Below are 11,875 nucleotides of genomic sequence, written 5' to 3'. Positions count from 1 at the left end.
AATCTATGCATCAAATGAAACTGTGTGCTGTCTCTCAGCTCATTAGCTAAAACACACCTGTCCCACATTTGTGAACAAAATAGCTCCCATGACCCCGGTTTGCTACAGCCTGGATAAGAAATGACACTGAACTGCACACAAACTGAGACTGAAGCCACGTTCACACTGGTGGGTGTCGACTCTCTGCCCTCAAAACAAATCAGACTCTGAAAGTTAATATAGGCCAGTATTTTAAACGATGTTTGAAGTTGCCCTGTTTCCTTGTTCAGAGGTCTCTGTTTCACAGTAAGGCACCCTTAACTGCTCCCTGTGGACCAATTAGACGAACTCGGGGCGTATCCTAACTCTCCGCTTATAGCGTTCCCTCTGGTCCCATTTACTTTCGCTTTATTTGACCGCAGGATAATCCACTCAGTGCTGAATTGTTTCCCAGGGAGCTGTGCTCTGAAATTGGTCAGGCTGAACTAAAATTCTACAGATGCGGTAAACAAACTATCACAGACGCGTGTTAGATCTATAATCGATGCAGGAAATGTTCGCCTATCCTCATAAGAGTTTACAACCTTTGGGAGTTTTAACTCTGAAATATATTTTGGACATGTTCGGCCAATGATCATATAAATAAATGAGAGCACTTTTAGATACGATCGCACCACTTTGCACCGTATTACCAGGGTAATGATCCATGAACCACTACAAAGTTTAATGGTGGATTTGTTATGGAATATTGGTGGGATCAAGTTCAACCTCATCCAGAAATAATCTTGCAGTGAATGCAGATTTATAAAGTATACAAACCTTTATTTCTTTAACTTTCATTTTACCAGGAAGTGAAACTCCTGATTGGGGATCTTTTCTGCTAAAGTGCCTTGGGCCTAAATACACAGTATTACCGTAGCATGTTGTTCAATGAGAGGACAAACCAAAGCACTGAAAGCAAATCTACAAAAACACAGCATGGGTCCTATATGCATTTCAACCCAGGATCCTCTTAATGTCAGGCAACAGTGCAAAACACCAAGCTGCCATGCTGCTATTTCATTTAATAGAGAGATGGGAACATGTTATAGCAGATATGACTGTTCTAGTATGGAAATTCAGCCTTCTGCAAAATTTCTGCCCTACAGTCAGCTATGTTGTCCTCGATGCATCCGTAGAAGCAAAACAAAAAGGAAAACATATCTGTTTCACCATGTCAGGTGATCAAGCTCGAGACGGCTCCGACGAGCATCAACACTATGAGGGCTTTGCAAAAAAACACTGTAGCAGCTCAACAAATAGAAAAGTCAGCACCAAATATCAACAATAAGAAGGTTCGACCGTTTATAGCACAACCAAGTCTTTTCAGATATTTTTTCTGAGAATATTTCAGGAATGGGAATCCTAGAAAACTGGAGCTTTGTAAGATTTTTTTTTTAAGATTTTGTTGGGCTCTGTTTTAACTCAACTTTTAATCTTTTTCTAAACCTAACAAAGCCCTTCTGAGAAGGGATCAGTGTGTATTCCCCAACCCTTTCCCGAAAACCCCCCTGTGATTATTTTGGTCACTGGCAGATTGTTGCAGCCACCTAGAGTTTGCATGGAAGACTTTAACTTGTCTGCAAACACTGACCAGCTACTCTCTGAATAGTAATGAAACCATGAAAAGTGTGACACAAACTGGAAATGGAGAGCATTTACCTTCAAATTAAAAGTTTTGATTAACCTTTTTAATCGTGTCAGCTGCAGTGCTGAGTAACAACTCTTACTTTGAAGGTGAACGTTCTCTGTTTTGCATCACATCTAGTGTTTCCAGACAATCTGCTTGCAGAGCAATCAGCAGGTTTTTCATCTATCATGCTGTCTGCAACTGAATTCACTCAGTGATAGACCTCCAGCAATCACCAACCAGCTAGGGTTCCCACATAACTGGTATAACCCGCATAACACTAAACGGACCCCCCTTTCCGCTTGTGCTAGATAGATGAAGTGCATCTTTAAAAATCCCATTTGAGTTGTACAACACAAATCTCACTTCAAAATTGTGAAAAACACACCAGAACTCAAAATATAAGAACCTGACACCATGGTGTAATAAGAGGACAACACTAATTAGGTAACTTGGCTCCTCCCCCTGACATGAACAGTAATTGTCAGGGCTAACTTTATTAACAGGACAAAGGCCATACACATACACAAACATGTATTTTGTGTGTATTAAAAGGGCAACAGGTGAATAAAAGGAACAAATTGAGTGCATTTTACAAAAACAGGATTGTTTTGTTAACAGAAATGAAAATAACTGGCAATATAAAATTATATGTCCTCTTAGATCAGATGCACTAAAACAGTGTCAACAAAATGAATTTACCAATCTTCTAATAGTAAAATTCTAAAATAAATAAATGAGAAACCAAAACATACAAAATATCTTTTGTAACTCCTCCAAGAAGTACTTTGGAGTTATGTAGACTCCTCTACATAGGATTTTCTTTTTTCTTCAACGACACGCCCCGATTCCTCACAAAATCTCTGATGTTTTGAATAGAACGACCAGCCAGAGCAGGATCTTCTGCAGTTTTGCATTGCTGGCATTCGATAATAGTGGCCAGTTTTCCTTTTTTGATATGTTCGCCAAAATACTTCATTATCGCAGCAACCTCCGTGGGAGACCAAGGATGCTTTTTGACCCTCCTTGCATTTTCCAGAGAAGCTAGAAGCAGAAAAAAATAAATGTAAACAAACTACTTTTTAAACAATTTTTAAATTAAAGGGGACGTATTATGCTCAATTGTGTGAGTTGACATGGTTGTAGGATGCAAAAATATAATGGCGATAATCGGCTTCCTTCAAATAAGCCGAAGAATTGAGTTCTGCACACACTAGTTTTACAGCCCTGCTAAGAACAGTTAGTGTTTATACTACACAGCCCAAAGACGGCCTTTGCATTGTCCACGAGGACAGGTGCTGAGGCTGTGATTATGCTGGATTGTGCAAAATACACTACCTGGGACCTAAAAGAGCTCCTTTTTTAGTTGTTGAAAACCTACACTTAAGGAGTCGGGAGGCAACTCATAACCAAATATACATACAAAAGCAACAAAAAAAAGTGGGTTTTGCATAATATGTCCCCTTTAAGGTGAATTTGTTGTAACAGTGTTTCTTTGGTATAAATCCTGTAATGCTGACTGTTTAAATACTTATTACAATGGATGAATACATTTATTTAAATGTAAAATTCTGAAAGGTGGCCCACATTAAGTCAGAATTCCAATAAATAGCTATGGCAAATCACTATGGATGGAGAGCATTTTATTCCACACACCGTTATACAACAAAAAACATGTATAGCATGATATTGTAATATTTGAAATGTATAACATATACTCAAACATTTCATATATAACTGTCTGACTCAAATGTTTATTTAAAAACAAGGGTGGACCCTGCCTGACCATGAGGTGGGCCTTCAGGTTTTTTCAGTGAACATAATTTTCTTCAAGACGTTCAGGTTACAGCCCACAATTAGCCAAACCAGCCCAAATTTTCCAATATTATCCAGATTCTGCCTATGGGAATAAGATGATGTTCAGAGTATGGAGATAATGTAGAAGCCCAATGGTTGAGGAATCCTCAAAATTAAAAACCCAAATCATAATATGTTCTCATTGCTTTGTTTATTAATTGTTTTGGTGCATTGCTGTTTTGAAAATGATAAGTATTTAAATGTATTACAGATTAAAACAGGCATAGGGAAAGTAATTTAAACATTTATCCCATTACTTAATACAAGGTATTGTTCCACATTGAATGTGATTTATGTTTTACCTTACCAAGTAGGTTAATATAATTGTCTAACCAAGTTGTAGAATTATGGTACGGTCCCTGGCAGAAAGATGAGCATAGTCACCATACTGGCTTGGGTGGTGTGGATAACTGGGTTCAAAAAATGCATGAAGTTTACATTTGTGCTTAAGTGACTTTTGTATGCATGTCACCATTTACCAGATTGTTTATTTGTTTTCTTCTTACTGCTTGGCTTCATCTCCTTGTTTAGTATTCTGTTGGGTTCAATGACCTTACCCGCTCCATTTTACTTTGTGCTGAAAAACAAAACAAAACAGTAAGCATATATTTGTTGTATTAAATCTCTTATAATGTAATGTCAAATGCTCCTGAATGTGGTCAAGCAACTAATGGACCTTGAAATCTTGAATATGGTTTCTAAGATAAATCCAGAGTCGCAAACTATGACTTTTAGTTTAAGGTGACACATGTGAATGTGGAATATGGCTAGAGCTATTACAGCTGATATTAAAAGATACAAGGCTGAATTTTTCTCCAAACAAGACTCGTGTGTAGTGATGGGATTTCCGCTCTTTTAGAGATCCGCCTCTCTCGCTCGGCTCACTAAAAGATCCGGCTCTTTCGGCTCCCGAACCGGCTCTTCAGGTTGTTTTGTTGCTTTCATTCATTTATTATTAACAACAATATAAAATTATGCACAAAATGAATTACTAATGTTTAAAAACGTGTTTTCTATGTATATATGTTCATTATATAAATATGCTTTTATTTATTCACTCCACATAAAATTTAAAAAATAAATTATAAAATACAAAAACCTACCATTTACAATTTAACTTTTAAAATTTAAACTTTAAATTTAAAAATACCAAGTGCCCAGTGCTCAGCTCAGTGGGTAGACACACTGGCAGCTTCACTTATATCACACTTAACTCACTGTGTTTTATCTTCCCATCGCACTGATGAGTGGACAGTTTTCAGGTGCCCGTGCACCGGCTCTATATGATATCCTTTTCTTGCAGACTCTACACTCTGCCTATGTATTGTCAGTAAAATTTAAATGGTTCTAGATTTTGCTTCTTTTCTTGGTGTCACTCATTTTCTTTACTCCACCTCTCTAATGTGACGACATTGTCTCTTGTTGTTGCTCCCGGCTCTCTTTCTCTCTCTCTCCCTGCTGCTCTTTTCGTGTGCTACTGCTGTTGCGAGTGTAACTACCGCCCCTAGCTCCTCCCTCTGCTCAGAGGCGGGAGGGGTGCAAACGCAAGGCTCTGTTTGCGCCCTCCCGTCTCTACTCAGCGCAAACACAAGGCTGACGTGCAGCGAAAAAGTGAGAGAGAGGGAGAAAGAGAAAGTAAAAAAAAAATCCACGGCTCCCAATAAGGAGCCGGCTCGCATCGTTCACTTCAAAGAACCGGCTCTAAGAGCCATTTCGTTCATGAACGACCCATCACTACTCCGTGACTGGTCAACTTTCCACTCACCACTGATTTACTGTAGAAAGAGGATGAGAGCGTAGAGGAATACTTCAGAAGCGCAAACCAGGTAAATAAAGAGTAGTAGATCAGCCCTCCACACACCAACTATTTTCATCTCTCTTGATTAATCTCATCTCCTTCTGTCTCCTGCAGGGCAGCTTCCTTTCTAACATCCTTCAACAAACCTTCCTCACTGTCCCTTGTTTGCACATGCCCAACACAACCTCAACCTGGCCAATGTAGAACAATGTAGACATTTTTTCCAACATGTGCAGTCCCAATGATATTGTTCTTCCTAATCCTATCCATTCTCTCCACCCTCAAAAAGAATCCCAGCATCTTTGCTTTCCCAAACTCACCTCCAAGAACTGCAATCTATTAAGAACTCTGCTGCCCCTTACTCTACTGCACTCACTCTAGAGACTATATCACCACATCCTAAAAAGAACATTACTGGCTGCACACTGACTATAGTATTGAGTGCAAACTCCTAATCAACTTTTAAGCCTTCAACAACCTCGCCCCCACCACCCTGAGGGATTGTCTTTACTGTCACTCTCCCACAACACTGCTAACACTAACCTCCTTACCCCCATCATCAAAATCATAAATCTGAGGGTACAATCCTTTGCCACTGCTAATTGCACCCTCTGGAACTTCCTCTGCTCATTAGATTCTCTCTAGAACTTTAAATCACAGCTCAAAATCACCTGTTCAAACTAGCATTTCCTACCTGACCATCCTCCAAAACTGACCTTTCTATTCTGTTGAGCTGGTCTTTAGAAAGATCCTTGACTTTCTTTAAATTACCATTTGGACAAAGGTAACAATCACTGGAAAAATGATAGTAATGAATTATCTTTTTTTTTTTACATAAAGATAGCAAAGATAGCAAAAGTGTCTAGGAAGTAGTTACAAAGGTAAAAGCTTCAATAAATGATGACAAACACATACCTGGAGGTTCCTTGACAACTTTCTTCATCATTCTAGTATCTATAGAATCTGTAATAAAGTCTATTAGTCATGTGATTTCATAAATTGAACAAAGTTGAGACTAATCACATTGTACTTACCAATCTGTGGATATACAAGATTTCCTTCATTGACCTCACGCTCCGCTCCGACCTCCTCATGCTCCGCTCCAACCTCCTCACGCTCCGCTCCAACCTCACTTTCTTCACTTGAATCTGTCAACTGTAGGTTATCTAACAAAATAAAAGATTGTCTTAATGAATTATAAGGTTATAGTGCAGGAAACGTGTATAATTCTTAACCTTAACACCACTTTACCTTCGATTTCAATCTCTTCAAGTGTTTTGCCTTGAAGGCTTTTGAGAGACCCTTTCTCCATGGCAATCAGTAGTTTGGATATTTTGGCAAGCTGGGTAGTAGCCTCTGGAAGTCTATAATATTCCCGATGAACACGAATATCATGACCTAGGAAGTTGGCAACTTGGTCTAACTCGTGATTCTTGAGGTTTAAGATCTGAGACAAAGTTGCGACATGTTTGCGCAACTGCGTTGAACGTAGGTGTTCAGGGTTTTCAGCCCCACATTCAGTCGCATAAATCCTCAAACAGTCCTGTCCTCTGTAGGGAGTCAGACAATGAGGTCTGGCAAACAGGAATATGTTTTCTGCCAGAACACCACAGTCTTGTCTTTTCTCTGTCAGCCGTGTTATGGCATTCACCATGTCTGGTGAAAGTAGCACTGCAACCTTGCGTCCTCGTTTACCCCTCAATTCTACACGACTGAAGTGTTGACAAAGGTAAAGTTCAAATTTTGTCAGTCCAAATGCAACATCCTTGTGCAGGGTACTAGTGTCTCTCTCCTGGAAGCCATTCAGTGTCATCTTTGAAATTTCTCCCCCTCTTCTCCTGTTAAATAGTATTACATTTGCCATGGTAGCTTTACAAAGTTCACTGTATGATTTTGGTGAACTATGCTCTTCCAAGTCCTTCAGTGCTTGTTCTGTAGTCTTCTCCAGATGTCTATGAAGACGCTGAACATCTTCTGTGAAAGGAAGTGTGGAAGGCTTGTTGAAGTGCCGCTGCGTTTAGTGTGGTTAATGCAGTATGGGAGATGAGTTCTGACCACTTTGTAGCATAAAGGGTTTTGAAACTCTGGGTTGACTTTATCAGTGCACTGTCTTCTGCCATCAGTGCTCTGCAATGTATAATATCACAGACTTTCTGCAGTGAGTGTCCCAACTTTAAAGCAAGGCTTGGAGTCGAGTAGCAGTTCTTTTCTTCATCATACCCAGACACCTTCTTAACAGCTTTGATAACCACATTGAAATTTGCAGGTCTTACAGCATCCTCAAAAGTGTGTATTGAGCATTCTTTCCGAAGTGTGAGCAGAAGTCTTCCACATTCTCGGAGTGTCTGGCGAATGTAGTCAAATTTGGTGGGATCTTTCCCATGTTTGTTAAAGAATGATTGAGCAAGCTGAAGAATAGAGAAGTCACTTCGCACAGTAGAAGTTATTTCATCATCTTTCATGACAGCTAATATCTTCCAAACACCGGGGGAAACTTGCTGACACAGAGCTGACTCACTCATACAGGCCAGGGACAAGACCTTTTTCGTCCCCCTCTGAATTGGCCTCCACTGGTTTTGAAGAACATTTACGAACATGTCTCCAAAGATCTCTTTTAAGATATAATGCCTCGCAATAAATGCAGTGAATATAGTCTTTTCCTTTGTAGGGTTTTTTTGATGTGCGTCTGGTTTTTAATGATCCAATCCCACTTGCGATGACCTCCGAGTTATGTCTGTGGTTTCCTTGTTTCGCAGCTTAGAAAGCATTTTCAAACGGTCTTTGGACTTCTTGGGAAGACTTAAAACTCGAGCAACATCTGCATGTGATTTCTCATGAGTTTTAAATGACGTGTAAACTTTGTCTGTAGTTTTCCACAAATGTAGCAGTATGTTTTGTTTCTTAGTGAGGAGGATGTTTTAAGGAATCTTCAGCCGTAGTATCAGAGTCATCAACAATGCCTTCAGCATCAGACTTTTCTGCTGTGGCAATAACCCCTGATACGTCGAGCTGTCTTGTGCCAATTCCATCTTCAGATATTGATTCGGCATCTTCTGAAATTCTTTGTCCTACTCTCTCTAAAAAACTTTCTAGGCGAGGTCTTTTCGTTTTGCAAGCAGATTGACTGCTGGAGATCTCAGAGTTCTGTACTTGTTTGCAACTTATATTTAAAGGCTCTGATTTGTTGTCCCATGAGCTGTCTGAGTCAGCTATAGAATCTGGCACATATTCCTCTTCTGATGAAGCCCCCTCACTTGAACTATCTTCACTAAAGACCTAATAACAATCAAAAACACAAAGTAAGACTTTGTTTACCTTACATATTTTACTGAGAAGAATTCTGCAAAAACACTTACCTCTGGAAGAGGTTCAGTGAGGTTCACCTTGTGGCTAACATAACATCTTTTGTGCCAGGACTGGTAGCAAACTAGACAGAGAAAAATTAAGTTAATAAAAGAAAGGTAGTTAAAGCCGCTTTCCCAATTTAAAAACAGGCTAGATGGAAGCATAAACACAGTCAAGAAGGCTCCCCCCTCCCATTGGATATTATCCATAGGCCACACCCCTGGTGTGCTTTGCTGCTAAACAGGCCAGTGCATAGTGTGGTGGAGCCATGTTAATGTAGAATTTAAGGAGTCAGGTAAGACTGTTCTATCGTTTTTCTGGACTGAGCCATGTTATTGGCTGATGGTTTTAGACAAATGCAACAGAACCACTTCATTTTTTTTTTCTTTAATCTCCAAACAACATTTATAGCTATGCTTTGTTAAAATGTTGTTATGAACATGAAAAAAAATATGTTAAGCTAACTTGTTTTTGCAAATTGGGTATAGCAGCTTTAATAATGACATGGTAAGTAAATATGTAAAAAGTGCAGATGTAAAAGGTTCATTATGAACATATATCATATTTACTTATGGATTAGTTTTTATAGTGTTCCTTATGGATCATATTTAAGATATTCTAATGTACCCAACCTTCCATAATTAAATAATTACCTTCACATCTCACACCACTCCATTTCAGAGGCGAAAAAGGTCCTCCACATGCAAAACATTTTTCTAAACTTGACATTTCGTCAGGGACTAGATCATGATCGCAGTCCTGTTTGGTAAAAAAAAAAAAACAAAAAAAAAAAACCAGTGTAATCAAAAACAAAATTCATACTTTTGTGATGTAAAATACCACAACCAAATAGTTGTTTTGGTTCCTCTTTAAAAAGGAGTTAAGGACGGAAAAAAAAAAAAAAAAAAAAAAAAAAAAGGTTCAAGTGTTACTAAAACTATTAAATCAATTTTTGTAACTTTTGCAATGCAAAATTTAAAGGGAAAAATATCTGCTGTATATAGATCAATTTTCAAAACAATTTGTTCTTCTAGGTTTTATATTATGGTATATATTACAAAACCACAATGAAAAGAAAATTCATTGTGGACCCACAACCCCCAAAAAAGATTAGACTTACAATTTGTTCTTTCTGAAATGAGAAGATGTGTCCAAAGTTTTGACTGGGAGTGTAAAAAAGTATAATTAAATCATGAAGTCATGAATCCATCAAGACATAACGGATGGCCTTTACACAACAATGTTACATAAATGTGCTTAGCATTAACAGGAAAGAGTTTAGCGATTGTTTCGGTTGTATTTACATGCTCCTTGCTATAGTAAGCTTCATTCTTGCTCCTTGATCAGCTGAAATTCAAATATGCGATCTAACTACATCAGAGTTCATTTCAACCAAGCCGAGAACTACGTCTTTATGCAAACCAGATTTAGGGTTGGGGTTTCATACTTCTTGTTTCAAATCTCAGTCCTCCTAATGCGTGCATCTTACTTGGTCAAGATAACCAAGGACCCACATACCTCAATACTGCCTAATAACTAGCACCTCAGTCTACAACTAAAACAATCTGACACTGAAACTCCAATTTACCTTTGTTGCGTCGTTAGGAGAGGAACTGGCTGCATTCTCATCCACAGCCTGAGATGCCACCATGTTGGATTTCTAAAGAAGAAGCGTGAATAATGAATGGCAGTCTTTGGGTCTAGCCAAGATGAATACAGTCCTCCTAATGTCTGGACCTGTCCAGTTGAGTAATACACAGGACCCGTGTGTGTATGCACAATTGCCAGAGTAACTCTCATTGATCTGAATTCATTTCTAAACTCGGTCCTCCTAATGTCTGGACCTGTCCAGTTGAGTAATACACAGGACCCGTGTGTGTGGGCGCACTTGTAGGTAGAACTCAGTTGTTTATACTTCCTGTTTCAAATCTCAGTCCTTCTAATGCGTGCATCTTACTTGGTCAAGATAACCAAGGACCCACATACCTCAATACTGCCTAATAACTAGCACCTCAGTCTACAACTAAAACAATCTGACACTGAAACTCCAATTTACCTTTGTTGCTTCGTTAGGAGAGGAACTGGCTGCATTCTCATCCACAGCCTGAGATGCCACCATGTTGGATTTCTAAGGAAGAAGCATGAATAATGAATGGCAGTCTTTGGGTCTAGCCAAGATGAATACAGTCCTCCTAATGTCTGGACCTGTCCAGTTGAGTATTACACAGGACCCGTGTGTGTATGCATACTTTTCAGTATAGCCTTTATTCATTTAATACTATTTATACTTATACTGTACTATTTACATTATACCTTGCTTCTCCATGGCCAGTTGGAATCACCATAGTTATAGGTGATTTCTTCTCCTGGACCAATATCTTTGATTGCAAACAAACAGAGATGGGGCCTTCCATCCACTCTGGTAACTGTCATTTTACTGTTTGGATTCACATTATCGTCATTTACAAGTCTGCCAAGTGAGCCGTCCTCTCTGGCAGCATCAACACTAAAACAAAAAGTATACAATAACAATTACACTCTGTAAAGAAAGTCATTAAGTATATTAGGTTGTAGAACGTCTGAATAACATTTTAATATTCAATTCAAAATATTATTTGAATATTATAATTTGTAAACCTCATGTATTTTATCCTTTATCAAAGCAGTTACATACCATAACTGTTTTCCATTGAACTTGAAATCAAATATGAAAACCTTGAGTGCATCATGGTAAAGTTTCATTCGGTTTTCTTGTTCCTCTTTAGTTATGATTTGTCCTCTGTACTCAAAAAGAAAATCTCCCTTTTGAAATGACCGACAGCTGAACACACCGCGACCTAAAGACACACATCAAAAACAAATTGGGCAATAAACTATAAACCATTTAATTAAAATCCTTCTTGTTTTTAAATATGTTTTTTATTTGATTATATTGTATTATTTATTTTGGAACATGTAACATGTTCATAATTCCTTGGGGAAAGACAAGGAAAAAATAGAAATATAATAATAATAATAAAACAAGTATAATTATATTCGTGATTATTAATTTTCTCATGCATGGTATGCTACAAAAAAAAACTACAAAAAACATAAAAATTTCTATTTTGAGAAGCTGACTGCATTCTTTGGAATCAACTCACCTTTAAATGAATCAATATACCTCACATCAAATCCTGCCTTGTCTTCACCTAAGGAGCAGTAATACCTAGCATCTTGTCTGGGAT

The 11,875-nt window shown here is 38.3% G+C and overlaps 2 protein-coding genes and 1 long non-coding RNA gene across 4 annotated transcripts; all 3 read right to left on the bottom strand.

Moving 5' to 3' along the window:
* Positions 1-2,096: 2,096 nt before the first annotated feature.
* Positions 2,097-4,087, bottom strand: LOC120435833. Its single transcript, XR_005609955.1, has 2 exons — positions 3,985-4,087; positions 2,097-2,692 (listed from the first exon to the last, which is right to left on the bottom strand). It is a non-coding gene; the product is annotated as an uncharacterized LOC120435833 (long non-coding RNA).
* Positions 4,088-5,693: 1,606 nt separating this feature from the next.
* Positions 5,694-7,260, bottom strand: LOC120435455. 2 transcript variants are annotated; one of them, XM_039605116.1, is made up of 4 exons: positions 6,555-7,260; positions 6,338-6,469; positions 6,219-6,266; positions 5,694-6,097 (listed from the first exon to the last, which is right to left on the bottom strand). In XM_039605116.1, exons 1-4 carry the CDS (start codon positions 7,165-7,167, stop codon positions 6,066-6,068), a joined length of 825 nt encoding a protein of 274 aa, XP_039461050.1. In that variant the 5' UTR covers positions 7,168-7,260; the 3' UTR covers positions 5,694-6,065. The 2 variants fall into 2 exon arrangements, with proteins under 2 accessions (XP_039461050.1, XP_039461049.1); XM_039605115.1 differs by having other exon boundaries at positions 5,694-6,266.
* Positions 7,261-8,204: 944 nt separating this feature from the next.
* On the bottom strand, positions 8,205-11,490 carry LOC120435551. The gene is made up of 7 exons (XM_039605336.1): positions 11,323-11,490; positions 10,962-11,154; positions 10,705-10,776; positions 10,237-10,308; positions 9,302-9,407; positions 8,660-8,730; positions 8,205-8,579 (listed from the first exon to the last, which is right to left on the bottom strand). Exons 1-7 carry the CDS (start codon positions 11,388-11,390, stop codon positions 8,205-8,207), a joined length of 957 nt encoding a protein of 318 aa, XP_039461270.1. The 5' UTR covers positions 11,391-11,490.
* Positions 11,491-11,875: the final 385 nt, after the last annotated feature.

Source organism: Oreochromis aureus, linkage group 22 (genome assembly GCF_013358895.1).
Source record: "Oreochromis aureus strain Israel breed Guangdong linkage group 22, ZZ_aureus, whole genome shotgun sequence".
NCBI classification, from domain to species: domain Eukaryota; kingdom Metazoa; phylum Chordata; class Actinopteri; order Cichliformes; family Cichlidae; genus Oreochromis; species Oreochromis aureus.
Note: the sequence above shows the minus strand (reverse complement) of the source record. Positions and strands in the feature narration are given on the sequence as shown.